This window comes from Haliotis cracherodii, unplaced genomic scaffold, assembly GCF_022045235.1.
Source record: "Haliotis cracherodii isolate W230 unplaced genomic scaffold, xgHalCrac1.p SCAF_8, whole genome shotgun sequence".
Lineage (NCBI taxonomy): Eukaryota > Metazoa > Mollusca > Gastropoda > Lepetellida > Haliotidae > Haliotis > Haliotis cracherodii.
Window position 1 is genome coordinate 29,825,170 of NW_027266341.1, and position 21,228 is coordinate 29,846,397.

Genomic DNA, 21,228 nt, shown 5'->3' on the forward strand with positions numbered 1-21,228 from the left:
AGTCATGATTGGCTTGTTATCCATTTGTATGCAAGGCCTCAAGTCATTATAGGCTTGTTATCCATTTGTATGCAAGGCCTCAATAACGTCATTATAGGCTTGTTATCCATTTGTATGCAAGGCCTCAATAACGTCATGATTGGCTTGTTATCCATTTGTATGCAAGGCCTCAATAAAGTCATGATTGGCTTGTTATCCATTTGTATGCAAGGCCTCAATTAAGTCATGATTGGCTTGTTATCCATTTGTATGCAAGGCCACAATAACGTCATTATAGGCTTGTTATCCATTTGTATGCAAGGCCTCAATAAAGTCATGATTGGCTTGTTATCCATTTGTATGCAAGGCCTCAATAACGTCATGATTGGCTTGTTATCCATTTGTATGCAAGGCCACAATAACGTCATTATAGGCTTGTTATTCATTTGTATGCAAGGCCTCAATAAAGTCATGATTGGCTTGTTATCCATTTGTATGCAAGGCCACAATAAAGTCATGATTGGCTTGTTATCCATTTGTATGCAAGGCCTCAATAAAGTCATGATTGGCTTGTTATCCATTTGTATGCAAGGCCACAATAACGTCATTATAGGCTTGTTATCCATTTGTATGCAAGGCCACAATAACGTCATGATTGGCTTGTTATCCATTTGTATGCAAGGCCACAATAAAGTCATGATTGGCTTGTTATCCATTTGTATGCAAGGCCTCAATAAAGTCATGATTGGCTTGTTATCCATTTGTATGCAAGGCCACAATAACGTCATGATTGGCTTGTTATCCATTTGTATGCAAGGCCACAATAACGTCATTATTGGCTTGTTATCCATTTGTATGCAAGGCCTCAATAACGTCATGATTGGCTTGTTATCCATTTGTATGCAAGGCCTCAATAATGTCATGATTGGCTTGTTATCCATTTGTATGCAAGGCCACAATAACGTCATGATTGGCTTGTTATCCATTTGTATGCAAGGCCACAATAACGTCATGATTGGCTTGTTATCCATTTGTATGCAAGGCCTCAATAACGTCATGATTGGCTTGTTATCCATTTGTATGCAAGGCCTCAATAACGTCATGATTGGCTTGTTATCCATTTGTGAGTGAGGTGAGTAGCACTTTATCTTTCCCTGTACATTATTTGTTAACAGATGTGATTTTTATCCAGTTTATTTAATGACCCTACTCCCCTCCTCTATATTAAAGCAATTTGTACACATGAAAATCATGTTGATAGTTTTAAAAAAAACGGTCAGTGGTTAGATCTCTTGAACTTTGTCCATCCATCACAAATATTTTGTTTGACCAATTTTTCATCTATTAATTATATGTATATATATAGATATATTAGATTGCAATTCAACATACCATGCGTAGTTCATAGAAATATACACCTGGAAATAGGTCAAGCACCATGCCTTCTTTCTGTGCATATGTCTTTCAGGTGTCCCTGCATGTGTTGCATATGTCTACCCGTGACGTTGATCTCATGTTTGTATATGTCTAGTAGACCACAGATACCATCCTGAACACTTGCAGGGAGTTATCTCCACCTGTTCAAGTCTGGTCTAGATGACAATTTGGAGAAATTTAACATGTTGTCCGATTTCAGAAACTGCCTATTTTATATAGAATAAATAGTAAGCAGTGGTTAGATTTTCCAGATGTATATACATGTATAGAAGTTGATTTCCTTTGCATTATTTTTAATATAGTTTTTATTCAATATATTATTCAGGAGTATAGTTTATAAAATCATTATGATTTGGGTGGAGCTTATACTCATGTTCCATACTGTGCTTATCTTTCATACATTTGGTATGTCTTCAAATCAATTCTAATACACATGGATGTGTACACATCCAAGACTTTTTCAGCAGTTATAGTAGAAAAGCTTCAAGTTATATGCAGATAATCAGAGTTTGCCATTTTTTAGTATCACAAGACATGGGGTGGCTTGTAATGTCAACAAAACGAAATACCCTTTCCATATTCTTAAAAAATCTCTGCCAGAAACAGTCAATTTTATTATTCCGACTGTGTGTTTATGAATCACTTTCAAATGGTGTTGATACCAGGTGGCGCTGTTGTCCAAGGACCACCATATAAATTCACTGTACATGATGTAGTATTTATAAGGATTATTGTTAAAATTGATTAATTATTTTTTTTATCTTATATGTCCACATTCATTTACATTACTTCAAACATATTAACTTTTAGAAAAGCCCACACATTTCTTCAGTAAGTTGAATTGAATTGTATGAAACGGTTGATGAAATTGTTGGTGTCATTGTTTTAGTGTTAATAGGTTATATTTGTTCATTTTTCCTCATGGAGATACATTTACATTTCAAATTTCTTTATGTACAGTTGTAACATTGCTGAAACATTGCTGAAATGGTGCTGAAACAGTGCTGAAACAATGCTGAAACGGTGATGAAACATTGCTGAAATGGTGAAGAAGCCCTGAAATGGTGCTGAAACAGTGCTGAAACATTCCTATAGAGAGTAATAACCGATACATTAATGAACATCTGTGATTAGTGGACAAGGCTAAAGCTGGATGATCCCAGCCAGGAATATGTCTCCAGAAAATGCTTACAGAATTCAGATAAAAAAATACCAGTATACCTGGTCATATTGAAAGTCGTTTTGGCCATTAAACCTTTCTGCACGTATCACGAGCATATATTGTATCTGAAGTAGGTATCAAATTTATGATAAAAATATTAAACTTTCATTTTCAGTTTCTACCAGGACAACATTTTAAGTGATTTTTTTATTTTTTTACAAAAGTAATGAGTGATAAGCATTGGTGTAGATTAATAGGATCAATGATACTCAACTTCAAACAAAGTGTGCTGCTGAATGGAGAAACAAACAGATTCAATAACAAGAGAGGCAACTAATTCAAGACTCTTCAAGTACCTCATATTTCCCTTTCTTTTCAAACTGGGGTTTATCTCTTATTGAGATTTTTTTTGGAAAGTGATCAGATGTTTCACCCCTTCTTGTGTAAACAATACAGAAATTGAATTTGTTTAAATTGAAATTAAGAAATTTGTGTCAAATGATGTAAATATTTTAAGAAAATTGTTTTGCAAAACACAGTAAGGTCTCCATTTGAGCATTGAGAAATGAGTACTTTCATGGAGATGCTTCCTTTCAAGGTGATGTAGTTGCAGGTTAGTCGGATTTGATACCTCAGATTGACCAATCAGATTTGTTTATTCATGATGAAATAACAACTGAAGAGAGAATCTGCTGAAGTGACCAAAGTGTTGTGTTATTGAAAGTTGACTATATATATTTTCTTGTTCACATGTACAGATAGATTGTCTATTTTACTATTAAAGTACTTAAATATGTCCACATGGTTCTGTTTTATATGGCAGCTATACCATCTGTGTCTGCCAGAGGTCACTGACGGCCCCTGCTCTGTGGAACCACTGGACCCATGGACCTGACACTGCCAGTCGACCCTAGTTATAATAAGGTCCCAGGGACTAAGGCTTGTTGTAAGAGGAGACTAAATGGTCAGCCTCCGTGACTTGGTTGATGCGTGTCATCCTATGCCAACAGCATGATGCTCATGATGCTCATCAAATACTGACTTGTCTAGTCCAGACTTGATTATTTACAAACCGCCCTAAGGGACATAAAATATTGCCAGGTTTGGCGTTAAACAACAACAAAAACAAACATGGCGTTAAACAACATACAAACAAACAACCCATGTGGAGAATCTAAAACTAATCTGTGGCGAGCAAACATGTTAACCACCAGGCTACCCTATTGCCTTTACACTATATAAGCACTATGAAATGGAATTCCTTTCAACCTGAAACGAACATTCCCCACCAAATTACAGAGGCACGACACTGACACATCCGTTACCCTTATGCTGGCACAGTGTTTAGGTATGATACCACACGTAGACAACCAGGCTTGAAACAGGTGAGGTGGAATAGGGTTACAGGTCGGGTTCAAGATTATTGCACTTACATAGCGACCTGGCATGTACTAGTCCGAATAATGCTGATTTTATAGTGCTGACCCACTGAGATATGATGCCGAAGCCCACATGAAGACCACTCAGACACAGTATACTGACGCTCAGCCGACGAGTCCTTGTTTTAGCCCTTTAATGAGGAGCGCCAGGCAGGGTAACAACAAGTACCATCTTTTAACGTCTTTTGACGAGGACAGGGATCGAACCTGGACCTTCCGCTCTACTCTAGATTAGAGATTCCCATTGCAACGGTAGACGTGCATGCAACAATGGCAAGGTTTGATAAGCGCACATTAAACAACGAAATACAACTTTTATAGGGGGAATAGGTGTATTGGGAGCATTTGTAATCGGCATTTACTGTTGTGCTGATACACTTTAGGGAAACTTTGTTTTTCTCGAGTAAATTGATCGTTCTGCCTTTTGCCAGAGACCATATACCGATATATTCGATTCGGTATATGGTCTCTGCTTTTGCATTCGATTTTGTCATGATATCATTACAAATTGAAGAAAATATATTTAGTTTTCTAACTAAGTTAGCTCGGAGTAAAAGATACTATTTCAATGTGATTGTAAAGGCGATACTTTCAGTCGTATATATGAACACGTCATGGCCAACATGTACGTGCGCATCGAATTTGTGGTGGAAGCAACAGTCAGTCGTAGTAGACCCAATCTCATTAAAATCAGATCTTAGTTCTCGCTACCGCTAAACAAGAATAAATGGTAGCAAGAACTAAGATCTGATTTTAATGAGACTGTAGTAGACCGGGACATGGATCTACATCTGTACACGTGACCCCGTCCACGCCAGGGCATCATTCGTCACCACTCGCCCCTTTCCGTAACCTGCAAGAAGATCGCTATTCGGCTTGTCCCGGAATAACACGAGTTGGTCACGAATGGCCAGGGCACCAGCATCGACCACCAGCAGAAACAGTGGACTCAAAAGTCAAGTCAAAATTAGTTTATTTGTGGGTAGGACTTTGGCCCATGCACAAGAAATGCAATGCCAATAGTACAATGTGAAACACATTACATGGATTTTACGACGTCATGTCTTGTTTTGTATGCATAATATACATCATATTTCAGACGTTTTAATAAGTCAGTTGTTCACAACAAACCTTTGAATTTATATAAAGTTGGAAATTTCCAATACAATTCTGGCAAATACTGCAAGCAGGACACATACGTAAACTTGATTCAATAGACACTCGACAGGTGTTTTAACGTGTTCCAGAGTTACTTCCCTTTACTGAAGCCCTCTCGTTATAACTAAGCTTTCCTTATGTATTAAAATTTCATTAAATGCGTTTAGACCATGACAGATGACATGATAGTCTCTGGATCAGTGTGCACTCTATTTTCAATCTCAGCTCCCGGGGATGTATACAACCCAAGCTGCCTGTGAGACGCTAGGTCAACAGTCACATCCTACCGGGTACCCATTCGTTGCTGGAAGACCAGAGGCATATTTCGAATAAAGTCAGTGCCCGAAAGAAACACAATATGTAACATGTGCTTCAGTGTGGGACCCGTGAAGATCCGGGTTAGAATAGGTCTTCAGCAACCCATGCTTGCGGTAAAAGGCAATTGTCATAAGAGGCCACTACCGGGATCGCGTGGTCAGGCTTGCTGACTTGGTTGATGCACGTCATTGTATCCCAATTGCGTGGATCGATGCTTATCACTGTATTGTCTGGTCCAGATTCGATTATTTACACACCGCCTTGATATAGCTGGAATATTGCTGAGTGCGGCTTTAAACAACAAGCAAACATCAAACCTCAGTGTGGAACGGGGAAGGAGTAGCCTGGTCGGAATTTACTCGGCAGAGTTGTGTCCCTTGGGCACGCCAGAAATCTATGATCGCAGGTTAGAATCCCGGCTCGCCCAAATTATGTTTCTAGGTTTGTCAGCACCATACCCGTACTTGTGGTATTCACTGAAGTGGTACTCGTGGAGGACCATCTGACCCGCCGTGATATAACTGGAATACTGTCTAAAGCGGCGTAAAACCCAACTCACTCACTCACCCAGTGTGGGGCAGGACCGAAACACACAAAAAACACTTAAGAGTAAAAAATCCACCCATCCTACTACTCTCCACCACCAATGCCTCACGTGTAAACGAGGAACAGTTGGTCACAATGGCTGCTATATTTGAGCAGTCCTTAGATGGGACCCGGTAGATATGATACAATTGTGTCAGGTTGGTTTGGTGTTTCCGTGCACCCGAATCGATACAGATATGAATTATTAGTTTTCGTGATCACAATAGCCGCGCCATCAAGATATACAATACACAATGCATATTAACATAGAGATACATTTAAACAAAACATAAAATGCGCCTGGCTCAATTCTGACAAGATTCTTATCCTTCTTTCCTGAATTCAAATTTATTTTTGCTTTGTGCAGTTGAACACGCCGTGCTATAAAGGCTAACACGTCATGTCTATTGAAAGTGTGTAGGTGTGTCACATGCCTGACCTTGATAATGCACATAGACGTACACATGATCTGACTCGTGTCTATTTATAATGTAGAGCTCAGGTAAACTGATACCCCAAGTGTTGAGGAAATACCAGGGTGCAGATAAAGAATATTTGAACAACCACGTAACGGGACACTGAAACCATCCTACAGGGGAATACCCCGCGTTTCCTGGAGTTTTGGGGTCGTAAAGTGTCAAGGAGTTTTTATTGACGAACAAACATTGATCAAAGTTACTGTGTGTGCAGTAGACATATTCTTTATTGTAGACATCTCGGTACTATTCTGTATGGTAGACATTATTTATTGTTAAATTAGTCTTCAGCAACCCATGCTTGCCGTTAAAGCGACTATGTTTGTCGTAGGAGGCGACTGTCGGGTGGTCAGGCCTGGTTGATGCATGTCATCGTATCCCAAATTCGTAGATGGATGCCCATGACGTCAATGACTGTATTTTCTGGTCCAGATTCGATTATTTACAGACCGCTGTCATACAGTTAGAATATTGCTGAGTGCGGCGTTAAACAACAAATAAACAAACAAACAATATTATATATGTGAAGCCAATTTCAGAATGATTTGGCAAGATTAACGTGATCGGGTGGTCAGGCTCACGGACTTGGTTAATACATGTCAACGTATCCCTATTGCGTGGATCGATGCTCATGATGTCAATCACTGGATTGTCTGGACCAGACTCGATTATTTACAGACCGCCGTCATATAGCTGGAATATTGCTTAGTTCGGTGTTAAACAACAAACAAACAAAACAAACAAACACATATCGTATAGTGTATTTACACACAGCGTCAGATCTAGACAATCTGTCACAACTGCAGTGAGTGAGTGAGTGAGTTGGGTTTAACGCCGCTTTTAACAGTATTGCAGTTATATCACGGCGTGTCAGTTTAATGTGGGAGGAAAGCGAAGTAATCCCCCCCCCCCCCCCCAACCCCCACCCCTCACCCCCTCAAATTCAGGACACACACGAGAGAACTGAACCCCACACTAGATTATAAAAGTTGCTTCAACAGAATATTTGCTCTGACGCACTGCACATGTGCATAACTTATGACAAAGGACAATGTGCCCACATGCGCAGTTTACGACCGAAATCAAATATCGCTGTTATACAACACACAGGGAAATCCCCGTAATACCTAAATATAGAACGCACCCTTTTTGCATGGCGTCGCCTCTCACGGTGTCAACTGGTCTCCGAAATGTGGCGAATACTTCTACTTTCCTGTCATCTCGTGATGATAATATTTCTAAATGTTTCATTTCACAAGGTAAGTAAGTGTTTTGTCACCTTCCCAGGTATATATTATGTAAAAATGTAATGTTTGCTGCGTGTTCTTTCTAGATATTCGTTGTGATGCATTCTTCAGCTACTACCTCCACGGTATTGCTGTAATAGAAACTGGTCTGATTGCTCCCCCTCTCCCCCCCCCACCCCCTCCGGTCGATACGTCCATGGAATGTACAGTACTTAACGTACACGACTATCTATGGTGATGCATTATCCCCTTCATGCTTTGACCAGTGTCCAAATGGTCAGATAACAATACCAGCGTGGACACACATTTTTAAAGGTTAAGGACGATTTTGTTAACACAGAACATGAGCGTGGGTTTACTTGTGGTGTTTCTTTTCTTGAAAACACACCACCAAATGAGTTATCTTAAACATAAAATACAACCCCTCTAAGGATCCACGTATTCTAATATACAATGGTCTAATTATTGACCAATAGCCTCCATAGATTTAAAGGTAATCTCCAGGCTCGGGTCAATTGGTTGTAGTGAGTGCAATATATGCATATGCCTTAAAACAATTAATAAATTATTTTGCATTTTAAATTCTCCTAATATCATATGCCGTACGATTAAAATTCGTAATTATTCTGCTCGGTATTTCAAGCGCAAGGCCTGCACAAAATGATACGTTTATTGTGACAGAGGGTTTAATTGGGGGTGGGGTGGGGTAATTGTGTGGGGTGGGTTAAAGCTTTGTATCGTCACACAGAAGGTCCGGGTCTGATATCACTCATGGTACATTGTGTGAAGCCCATTGTTGGTGTCCCTCGCTGTGATATTGCTGGAATTTAGTTGGGGGAAATCACCCACTCACTCTCTCATCGTAATCAAAAGAGTGGCAGTGGTCGTAGTAGCACCCATTCACTCACTCATCGTAATCAAAAGAGTGGCAGTGGTCGTAGTAGCAGCAGCAGCAGCAGCAGTAGTAGTAGTAGTAGTGGCTACCCGTCTTCAGCAACCCATGCTTGTCGTAAGGGGCGACAATGCTTGACGTAAGACTCGACTTACGGGATCGGGTGGTCAGGTTCGCTGACTTGATTGATGCATGTCATCGTATCCTAATTACGTGGATCGATGCTCATGAGGTCATATCTATGACTGTATTGTCTGGTCCAGACTCGAATATTTTTCAGACGACTATTTAGAGGTAGTGGTAGTAGTAGTGCTGGAATATGTAGTAGTAGTGGGGTGGTAGTAGTCGTCTTTAGTGTATGTTGAACAATACGAATGATTCAAACAACAGGGTGAGTGAGGGAGTAAGGTTTAACGCCGCTTTTGGCAATATTCCAGCAATATCACGGCGGGGGACACCACAAATGGGCTTCTCACATTGTTTCCATGTGGGAATTTGAACCCGGGCCTTTGGCGTGACGAGCGAACGCTTTAACCACTAGGCTACCCGACCGCCCCAGAACAACAGGGGGCACCACGAGTAAATATAAACGTTACAATGTTGTACCTGTGTGGGGATAGGGTAGTCGGTGTGACCCCCACCCCTTCACCCGTCTAATACTAGGTCGGTTTGAAATGAAGTGACATCCGCTCCACATCCTGGTACAAATAACATGCTACACCCATACTGACCCAAGTCACAGGTATGTGGTGAAGCGAGAGATCCATGTAATGTATAATGCATGCACTACAAGCTGTTATAGATTTCTGTCAACGCTGAGCACACACTTACGTTCCTTCAATAATTAGAGCGAGTCTAAGGCAATGACTCACTCGGGGAATTACTTCCTGGTAGATACAACCAGGGTGGGTCTTGAGAACCATAGACAGCGGTTAGATATTGAAATTTAAAATTTAAACATTGAATTAGGGCCGTTGCTGGTTGGGTAGTATAGTCTTGTTTGTTTGTTGTTTAACGCCACACTCAGCAATATTCCAACTATATGACGGCGGTCTGTAAACAATCAAGTCTGGACCAGACAATTCAATGATTGACATCATGAGCATAGATCTAAGCAATTGGGAAACAATGACATGCGGAATATTGCTAATAGCGGCGGAAAACAATACTCACTCACTCACTACAATGACATGCATCGACCAAGTGAGCGAGTTTGACCTCCGATCCCGCGTCGGTCGCCTCTTACGACAAGCATAGTCGCCTATTACGGCAAGCATGGTTTTCTGAAGACCTATTCTACCCCGGGTCTTCACGGGTAAGTCCGATAGTGACCGTGGCCTAATTATTTTTCGGCATAAGTTGCTTAGTTAGCAAATCAAAGCCATGGAATCATTTGCATATATTTATATAGTCATGACCGTTGCAGAGAATGCTTTACCGCTACGCAATGATACATAAATGATTGTTTCTACTTCCCGTCCGGTTGTCACCAGGGTCGAAACTACCATTGTAGCAGTAAAGCAATTGCTTACACCTAAAAAAGCACTTTTTTTAAATTTGTAAACCTCAAATTACCATCTATGCAATAAATTATTAATACAAACTCTACACGGCCGAACTAACTTGAAAATCGGAATCTTTACGCACTATAAAATGTTACTTGAATGAAAGTCGAAAATGTGTTGGTGAAACACACACACATATATATATATTGTTTCAAATAAAATCTAACGTGAATGGCCCCCAAACAGCAGGAATAAGCGTTTAAAAAATCTTATTTTCTAAAATTTCTGGATAAGCATGCCCCATATCCTCCAAGCGGACCCTCGTAAAATTGGTAGACTTACACATAAGCCAGACTCTTTGACCCCCTACCACTTATTAGAGTGATTCTAAGGCAATGAGTCACTGGTGGAACCTTAATTAATATCAATAATATGGTCTAGACTCCATTATTTGAAGACCGCCGTCATATAGCTGTAAATACTGCAGAGCGTTAAAAAAACACACAAAGGGTATACTACTATTATAGGATATAAAGCCATCTGATATTCTTGTCTGTTTCTTTGCAGTGCGAGGAGAGTTCCGCTTGTCCAAAAGATCATTACACGGGAAATAATTCTCGCTGTCAACCGTGTACTCAGTGCAGCGATGGGTTCATGCTGGTCGAATCTTGTACAAACCAATCAGATACAGTTTGCAGGTCATGTGACCTTGGAACTTATTCCACCGGGGGATTTAAATGTCAAAACTGTTCCCAGTGTCAACCGGGAACCTTTGTGTCGCGCCACTGTACTTTGACCTCTGACACGCAATGCGAACCGTGTGCAAAAAACATGTACTCTTCTGATTGGTCAGCTGGATTCTGCATGCCGTGCAGTAGATGTAGCAGGGCGATGACGGTGGAGAGGAACTGTAGCAAGACCCATGACTACAAGTGCGGAGATTGTATCGAAGGTAATGCAAGGATTGATATGTTCATGCAATAATATGTGTGCGAGTGTTGATTGACGATATACAGCAATTTTACATCGATGGCAATGCCGCCTAAAGCGCTGCAATTCGCCGAGATGCGTTCCTTACATCGATGGCAATGTCGCCTAAAGCGCTGCAATTCGCCGAGATGCGTTCCTTACATCGATGGCAATGTCGCCTAAAGCGCTGCAATTCGCCGAGATGCGTTCCTTACATCGATGGCAATGTCGCCTAAAGCGCTGCAATTCGCCGAGATGCGTTCCTTACATCGATGGCAATGTCGCCTAAAGCGCTGCAATTCGCCGAGATGCGTTCCTTACATCGATGGCAATGCCGCCTAAAGCGCTGCAATTGGCCGAGATGCGTTCCTTACATCGATGGCAATGCCGCCTAAAGCGCTGCAATTGGCCGAGATGCGTTCCTTACATCGATGGCAATGCCGCCTAAAGCGCTGCAATTGGCCGAGATGCGTTCCTTACATCGATGGCAATGCCGCCTAAAGCGCTGCAATTCGCCGAGATGCGTTCCTTACATCGATGGCAATGCCGCCTAAAGCGCTGCAATTGGCCGAGATGCGTTCCTTACATCGATGGCAATGCCGCCTAAAGCGCTGCAATTGGCCGAGATGCGTTCCTTACATCGATGGCAATGCCGCCTAAAGCGCTGCAATTCGCCGAGATGCATTCCTTACATCGATGGTAATGTCGCCTAAAGCGCTGCAATTCGCCGAGATGCGTTCCTTACATCGATGGCAATGTCGCCTAAAGCGCTGCAATTCGCCGAGATGCGTTCCTTACATCGATGGTAATGTCGCCTAAAGCGCTGCAATTCGCCGAGATGCGTTCCTTACATCGATGGCAATGTCGCCTAAAGCGCTGCAATTCGCCGAGATGCGTTCCTTACATCGATGGCAATGTCGCCTAAAGCGTTGCAATTCGCCGAGATACGTTCCTTACATCGATGGCAATGCCGCCTAAAGCGCTGCAATTCGCCGAGATGCGTTCCTTACATCGATGGCAATGTCGCCTAAAGCGCTGCAATTCGCCGAGATGCGTTCCTTACATCGATGGCAATGTCGCCTAAAGCGCTGCAATTCGCCGAGATGCGTTCCTTACATCGATGGCAATGTCGCCTAAAGCGCTGCAATTCGCCGAGATACGTTCCTTACATCGATGGCAATGTCGCCTAAAGCGCTGCAATTGGCCGAGATGCGTTCCTTACATCGATGGCAATGTCGCCTAAAGCGCTGCAATTGGCCGAGATGCGTTCCTTACAGGCGTCCTAGAACCTTTTGACCGTGTGCCCGAGTGCCCGAAACCCAGATTCGATTTGGTTAATAGTGTCTGTTTGTCAGCACTATAGGTTCTACTACACTGAATCAGAACCAGTTGGGACAGAGCAGTTTTTGTAGGGAGCGTTCAGTGCAGATCGAGATATATCTGCAGACTGTGATTGGATGATATTGTGTAGGATTTTTAAGTACATCCATCCATTTATTTATAATGACCATGTTTTTCTATATTTAGTACTGTCTTTTTCAACATGATGCTTATGCTGAATGTGACCACAGATATTTTCAAGTAGGTGACATTTGGTGCGGAACTGGGGGTGGTGTGTTTAGCTTCCGGTACTCGGAAAAGGAGCTGGCTAAGCTAGTCGTTTTATATTTGCTTCTCTAAGACCAAACTGTGAACACACGTACAGGTAAATGAGGTAATAGCTGTTGAATGCTTAATTATTTTAAAAACAAATATAACTATAGAAGTACAGTACAGTACGGTTATAACGAACTGACGGATATAACGAACTTACTTTTTGGTCCCAAATACTTGCTGTAGTCATGCTGTATATGTACTTATAACGAACTACGGTTATTACGAACTAAAATTAGTAGTCCATTTGAGTTCGTTATAACCGTAGTTTACTGTATATGGGAAAACAGTTGAATGTGTGTAACCTATAGCCGTGCTGTTTGTGATCATCACAGTGATAGACGTGTGAGACCTGCATCACCTCAGACTTTCCTCCTTTCTTTCCTGACCTGACACGCCGTAGTGTTACTGAACTACAGCTCAAAGCGCCGTGTATTGCCCAACTTACTCACTTTTCGCGGTATTTAAGAAAGTAGTATTTAGTGTCGTGTATTTACGTTTTCAGGTGCGACAAAGGGAGATCCTGTCAAAATATTTAGTAAAGCCATATGACCATGAATGTTATCTGCCATGTCATGTTTAAGGTTAGAAGCGGTGGGGTAGCCTAGTGGTTAAAGCGTTCGTTCGTCACGCCAAAGACCCGGGTTCGATTTCCCATATGGGTACCATGTGTGAAGCCCATTTCTGGTGTCCCTCGCCGTAGTATTGCTGGAATATTGCTAAAAGCGGCGTAATACCATACTCATCCACACACTATTTAAGGTTAACCGAAGGTTTTACTAAAGCCCCAGTACCCCTTCTTCCATGGTGAAGCGCTTTTGTTGGGGCTTCATAACATGCAATTTGTTTTCTCTGAACACACAACACGTTTTTCCAGTAAACAAATATTATGTTTTTCGGGCTGATTAAAAAACTCTTGCATCTGTAAATCCTTTCCATCCACAGGCTACTACCGCCACCCGAACCTGCCCAGCACGTGCATCAAGTGTTCCTACTGCTACCCCGACCACCCGGGGGCCACTGTGGTGGTGGACGAGTGCCTCACCAAGAGCAGGGACCCCACCATGAGGTGTATGCCTCTACTTGGAGGGTGGCCTTTGAAGTCTTATGGTTAGTACTGTGTAACACCTGTAAACGGGCGCAACCTAGCCTGTCTCACAGACACTTGTGAAACTAATTAGAAAGGAGTCTGACCCAAGTCTAGAATGATTTGGCAAGACTAACGTGATCGGGTGGTCAGGCTCGCTGACTTGGTTGATGCATGTCATCGATCCCTATTGCGTGGATCGATGCTCATGATGTCAATCACTGGATTGTCTGGACCAGACTGGATTATTTACAGACTGCCGTCATATAGCTGGAATATTGCTGAGTGCGGCGTTAAACAACAAATAAACAAACAAACAAAATTATATATGTGAAGCCAATTTCAGGTGTCCCCCCTCCGTGATATTGCTGGAATATTGCTAAAATGCGGCGGAAAACCATAGTCACCCACTATTTTGTAGATACAATGTATATGTTATTAAATAAGATAAATTTATTTCTGGGACTAAACGTCAGTCTAGGAACAACCCTCACACAGTGGAAGTGCAAAATTTATTCTGTTCTCTTCCTTGTATCTTTTGCGTGACGTAGTTTGCACTATGATGATCATCAATGACATATTGAAGTATACTGATAAACAGGTCCGTATTGAAATAATGACAAGCAAGATCCCGTTTCCGAACTCTTAGAGGTACGACTGTCGTATGTCTATGCAAAAGGGTGTTACGGCAGTAGTAGGGGTGGGGTGGGTCACGCAACTAAACCATTAAATTGGCGTCTTTTGGCATGGAGGAGACGAGTGTTACGATCTCTTCACGACAAAATATATGTACCTTTTTTACTTTTATCGATTTCGACCCGTAAAGATCCGGGGTAGAATAGGTCTTCATAAACCCATGCTTGCCGTATAAGGCGACTATGCTTGTAAAAGGCGACTATGTTTGTCGTAAAAGGCGGCTAACAGGATCGGGTGGTCAGGCTCGCTGACTTGGTTGATTCATGTCATCGTATTCCAATTGCGTAGATCGATGGTCATGATGTCAGTCACAGGATTGTATGGCACAGACTCGATTATTAACAGACCGCCGTCATTTAGCTGGAATATTGCTGAGTACGGCGTTAAACAAGAAACAAACTTTATCGATTTCATTTGTTCACATTGTGTTACATTTCATTTTAAGGGACAAAAGTCAAGAACCGAAAATCTGCTACGACATCCTTACCAGCATCGCCTCCAACGATACCTACAGTGCACATGATTTCGTCTGCGCCATTTCTTTATGACGAGTCTTACAGCGCCCCTATACCCCCTAACGTCGCTATAATTATAATCATTGTCTGTATTGTATTCATCATCATCATACTTGCGATATTTTGTACTCTTCACAAACGTAAACAGTTACCCAAAAAATCTGAAACCTTAAGTTTCTTCAGTCAAATGTGTCATTGTAAAAATTCCGATTTGAAAATGAAAGATGGTAAAGAAATTCCCCCGTACACCCAGAAATCTAAGCAGGTCGAGTTTGTCATTACGCATGAACCAGGATCTAATAACGACGCTAGGGGTAGAGCACAGACCTTCGATGATGAAGTTCCTATGGTGTCTTGCAGCCAGTGTCTCATTCATTACGGTATAGGCGGTGGATTGGATTCAAATGAAGCCACGATTGGTCAGAATAAGGCACGTGACGAACCTCCAGCACGGGAAACATACACAGTTGAGATAGACGTTGTAGAAAGATCTCATCCAAGCCCAGTGAATAAGCTTTCAAAAGATTCTAAAGCTAATGGGGTTTCTGACAGTGGACATGACCTCACAGATGCCTCAAATCACGAATGCGGAACTGAGAATTCAGGTAATTCTGTAGAAAAGAGAACATCGTTTGCTGACAATAACGTCTTTGAACGTGATGAAACTTCAGTGACTCGACCCTCTCCTCCCGTATCGATTCAAGAGAAGGACGAGAAGCACCAAGGAGAAGGTAGCCAGGGAGCCTCCGAACCGCTAGTAGTACCAGCTAACAAGACGCTGATGAGCCTAACACGATCTTCAGATGTTGGAAGCTACGATTCAGATTACGGTGGACTTTCTTGTGTCCAACCAGAGTCGGTAATGATATCTAGTTTCAATGCTACTATAGTACCTACACGGCTCGCCCAGCGCATGGACAGAGGTATAGCAGAGGGCGGAACAGATACGGATAGTGCTGAGAATGTATCATGCCATTGGAGCAGTGCTGAGAACGTTTCAGACCATCGTGGCACGGCTCCCCAGGCCGATTTGTGTCCAGCTCCAGATGCCCTCACCCCTCGAGATCTCCAGCGTCTGATGAGGAGTAGGGGGGATGCAGATACCGACAGTGATGGGTCGTCCCCGCGGTCAGCCATGTCCAGTGACTACGACTCTGACGTTGTGGTCAACAAGACATTGCTGGGCAGAGGTCAGAGCAGGTCTGCTCCCGGAGAGCGTCGTCCAGGACGGGTGAAGAAGAAAACGAGACGGCACTCTAATCAGGGAGTACGGGGATTTAACACCAACAGTGGAATAATGCAGCCCTACTCCAAACTGGTCACATTTAGCCCCAGGGCTTGATTTAACAACGTTTCATTTTAAGAGCTCTTCTCAACTACATGTTCTTGTGTAAATCACATTGGACTTTACCATGTTTACTATACCACAAAATGGGGGCGGTCGGGTAGCCCAGTGGTTAAAGCGTTCGCTCGTCACGCCGTCACGTTCGAATCCCGACATGGGTACAATGTGTGAAGCCCATTTCTGGTGTCCCCCGCCGTGATATTGCTGGAATATTGCTAAAAGCGGCGTAAACCCATATCCACTCATACTGCCACATTTAAATGGCGTTCTGTGATATATACTTTTTCTAAAGCCAACTCAACACACTCACTGACTCTTACACGAATAAGTAAACATATATCGCATCAAAGGTACATATGCTTAATTATTTTAACCATTCATGTATTTTGTATAGAATCTATAAGAAAATAAATCCAATAGATCTCTGTGGATACCGTGTATTATACAACACGAGAATAAATACTTTCAGAACTGTTTATCTTCTTACTACCGACAGTATCAGCAGGTGTGTGATATTGTTCAATGCTATACATGGTTGTTTGTTTGTTGTTTAACGCCGCAATCACGCCGCAATCACGCCGCAATCACAGAGCAGCATTCTTGTCATTGCACCCGTGAAGATCCGGGTTAGAATAGGTTTTCAGCAACCCATGCTTGTCTTAAGACGCGACCAACGGGATCGGGTGGACTCGATTATTAACAGACCGCCGTCATACAGCTGGAATATTGCAGCATTCCAGTTATATCACGGCGTGTCAGCTTAATGCGGGAGGAAAGCACGAAGTCATGCAGGTCTCAGACGTTAACATCTTTGGTGAAACCCGCGAGCACGGGTATGGTGCGGACAACCTAGAAACATAATCGGGGAGAACCCACAATCATATGTTTCTGGTGTACTGGTCGGCTCGGAGTCACTCTACTGGGTCTGAGTGGGGTATTCATGTTAAACTGCGGCATGGTATCTCAGTGTTCTAGCACTATAATTTCGACATAAATCCGGGCTAGTATACAAGCAACCACACATCCACACTCGCTATATAAAGGCAATAATCTTTGACGCGATGTTAAATCCCATTTCACCTCACCTAACTCATTAACAGCAAATTATCTCGGAAGTAAATCAAAAAGCTTTACAAGTGAAATTCACCATCATTTACATCATAGCCAAGCACATTGATGGGCATATTGCTTTGTTTCTCAATTAAGACATTTGACTTAAGGCGATGGGCATCGGCTGGAATTATGGAGTTATATTTTGACAGGACTAACGAGTCTATGCATAGTCCAATCAAAATCAGGTAACGAAATCGGCACCCGCTTCGTAAACTGGCGTGCCGATTGTTCCGTCAAGTCAGCGTCAACAAATATTGTCCAAATCTTTTCAAATGCAAGTGATATGAAAGGTGGAACCTGATTGGTCAATAGGAGGGACATTGAAGGGACATCACTTGTGATAGCCACTGGTGGCTCAACGATCGAGACCAGAAATTCCAGCCAAGTTATGCAAGGATGGAAACTGGACTTTTAAAGTCAGTTAACTCTCTTGCCTCGGGAAAATGATACCGAATGTCGTTACAGTACTATAATGTGATACAAAGATCAAATCAAGTAGCGTACTAGAATGGTAGGTTATTCTAGTTGGCTCAGAGATTATCTGTTTTAGACCATATGCCGATTGTAGAGATTCAATTTTTTGTTCATTGAATATAGATGATTTTTTAAAGCCTGTGCTAATTGATCTTCTTACTTCTCGAGATAGGTACTGCCAACTTGGTGCTATTGTCCCCATTGTAATTAATAAATTTGATTTTCAAAGTAAGGAACCATTTCCTAACCTTTATCTTCAGTAAACAATCATGTAAAAGTGTCGATATGTTCGTTTGTTCATCTGCTACAAATTGCAGAATGTCCACTTTATTTTCATTGCTTGGTGTTAGTATTGGTGTCGAGACTGCCACTCCAGAGCCTCCAGCCGTCCCTCTTTTTTCTGTCAACCAAGATTACCGCATTTCCCGCAATCAGGGTTGAGTAGATTAAAGCAGAGTTTACAAGTGCTAACTAGCGATAACTTAGGTCAGAACCCGAAATAAACGCATGAAACGCAACCATAGATACACAAACAGGTGTTTCTTTGTTTGTTTCGTTAAACGCCGCACTCAGCAATATTCCAGCTATATGATGGCAGTCTGTAAATAATCCAGTCTGGACCAGACAATCCAGTCATTGACATCATGAGCATCGATCAACGCAGTTGGGATACGATGACATGCATGAACCAAGTTAGCGAGCCTGACCACCTGATCCCGGGTCTTATAAGTCTTATACATTGTGCATGTATATCCATTACTCGCCTTAAGGTTATGTGACCTTTGTGTTTGTGGGCCTTTGCCCTTGAATACAACAAACTGACTTGGTTGGTTGGTTTGTTGTTTAACGCCGCACTCAGCAATACTTCAGCTATATGACGGCGGTCTGTAAATAATCGAGTCTGGACCATACAATCCAGTGATTAATATCATGTGCATCGATCCGCGCAATTGGGATCGATGACATGCATCAACCAAGTCACCCGTGAGTCGATTCTCACGACGAGCATAGTCGCCTTTTACAGCAAGCATGGGTTGCTGAAGACCTATTCTACCAAGGATCTCCACGGGTCTGAAAACAAATATATATGCTCCATATTTTGGAGGGAAGGGGGGTATTTTTTTCTGCCACGATCATAACGTACATCGTTATAGTTTTGGGGAAAAATATATTTTGGCTCATTTAGCAGCTGTATCTGAAAGATTATCTTGACGATTAACACTTCAAAGTGAAGGTTACATTTGAAGTTATAACTAATTACTAAGAGGCCTACACTTTATAAACAATGTGTATTACATCAGGGAAACAGCCTACTTAAAACTGAATTATCCACCTTTGGTAAAATAAACAAAATAAATAGTTTCTCTGGGGGACTAGCAACTTGGCACTCCTAGTAACATTATTCCAGATCATTCAAACCGATACCGAAAGTTCAGTGGGGACGAACTAGCGTGTTGTGATGTTGGGGGTCAAACCAATTTGAAAAGCATTCGGAAATGATCGGGGAATTCCCTGTGATGTAATGACTAAACTCCATACATCAAAAACCGAGCCCTCAGCACTAGCATTAAGTATGTCGTAGAGTGAGGAGTTTGTCGTATTGGTTGACTCGCTTGTTGACGAAGATGTAGCTGTCTGTAGCGTGTTTAAACAAAAACGTTGACAGTCATTAGGAAGCACACTGTCGGGTACTGTATGATTTTATGAGAAATTTATTGCCATGGTTACAGGACTGGCGCAGTTCTAGACGGCTTCACAGTGTTCACACAAGCCAATGTATTTTGAACCGAGACCGATTTCAGTGATCAGCTAGTTACCGTATTACCCCTAAGGCAGTATATGTACTGTATGACAATCAGTATTCCAAAATGATCATTTTTTCACGGGATTGTTTAGTTAACTAAGCGCACATGCAATTTTAATTAAGGACTGAACTGAACGTTATTGTATTCAGGCCGCACGCGCTCTACGGTATAAGAAGAACAAACATGTATCTGAAGTTCATAAAAAACGAGACTCATGCATCTCCCTTCGTTATGTCAATGTGCATATTTTGCACCTACGTATTTTAGTACCGTATTCGACGTAATAAGCGCATCGCTCCAATAAGCGCCCCGCTCCAATAAGCGCCCACGACGATATTTAATAATATATTGGCTTGTGAACAATCCCAATTAGCACCCCTTCTAATTGATCAATGTACACAAGACTTAAAATTATTTATTTGTGTATAATATGCACTCGTGTGTTATATGCACCCTTAATTATGGGGAATTAAATTCTGGAACTATATATCTGTCGTATGTAAACATTTCAGGCTGTCAGCATAAACCACGAAATTTACAATCTTTCAACTCTGTTTTTTTCACCAAAATAATATTCTAATAAGAGCCCCCCTCTTTCTAATTTTGAGAGCACCCTAGGCGCTTATTATGTTGAACACCGTACTTACAGCTATAAAACAAAACTTGCTTAACCATGGATTTTAAGTGTTTCTGTTGACATTCTATAGGCAATATGGGCTGTAAGTGGGGAGGTGAGATGAAATATGGTTTAACGTCGTGTTCAAGGTTATTATTATTACAAGGGGGATATAGAAACGGGCTCCGTCCGTCCGTCCGTCCAAACGTAGGTCAGTCCGTCACGTTTTGTTTCCGGGGCATATTTTTTCATGAAACTTTGCAGGTCTGTCAAGTACATGCTGAACTGGTGCCTTTTGCTATTTAGAAATTTTTATTTTTTACATTTCCATGGCAACAAGATGTTTCCACCTCGGTTAAAAAAGATAAGGACTTGTTTAGATTTAATTATGTCATAAAATCTGCAACCGGGGCGGGGGATATGGCCACGCTAGTGGCAAACTCTTGTTGCAATTGTATAGTGATGTGCAAGCATGTGCGTGCGTGTGTGTGTGTGTGTGTGTACACATGTATGTGTGTGTGTGTGTACTCATGTGCGTGTGTATCTGCTTGTACTAAGGCTGATTTCATAGTGCTAGCCCACTGAGAGACCATTCCCCGGTTTCATATGCATCCACCATTGAGATACAGTATAATGACTCCGAGCCGACCAGTCCTTGTGTTATCTTCATTATGCAGAGCGTCAGGCAGGGAAACAACAAACACAATCTTTTAACGTCTTTTGGTAGGACACAAATACATTGTAAAATTATTTTACA

At 41.9% G+C, this 21,228-nt stretch overlaps 1 protein-coding gene across 1 annotated transcript; it reads left to right on the forward strand.

Moving 5' to 3' along the window:
* Nucleotides 1–7,717: 7,717 nt before the first annotated feature.
* LOC139449714 (uncharacterized) lies at nucleotides 7,718–16,925 on the forward strand. Its single transcript, XM_071231225.1, has 4 exons — nucleotides 7,718–7,813; nucleotides 10,766–11,150; nucleotides 13,766–13,930; nucleotides 15,049–16,925. Exons 1-4 carry the CDS (start codon nucleotides 7,745–7,747, stop codon nucleotides 16,458–16,460), a joined length of 2,031 nt encoding a protein of 676 aa, XP_071087326.1. The 5' UTR covers nucleotides 7,718–7,744; the 3' UTR covers nucleotides 16,461–16,925.
* Nucleotides 16,926–21,228: the final 4,303 nt, after the last annotated feature.

What these genes read in the sequence shown, in the direction of transcription:
- LOC139449714 (XM_071231225.1), top strand. Translation starts at nt 7,745, where the DNA reads ATGTGGCGAATACTTCTACTTTCCTGTCATCTCGTGATGATAATATTT. An exon ending in GTGCGGAGATTGTATCGAAG is followed by an intron (nt 11,151 to 13,765) that starts GTAATGCAAGGA and finishes TTCCATCCACAG; the next exon opens with GCTACTACCGCCACCCGAAC. An exon ending in GTGGCCTTTGAAGTCTTATG is followed by an intron (nt 13,931 to 15,048) that starts GTTAGTACTGTG and finishes TTTCATTTTAAG; the next exon opens with GGACAAAAGTCAAGAACCGA.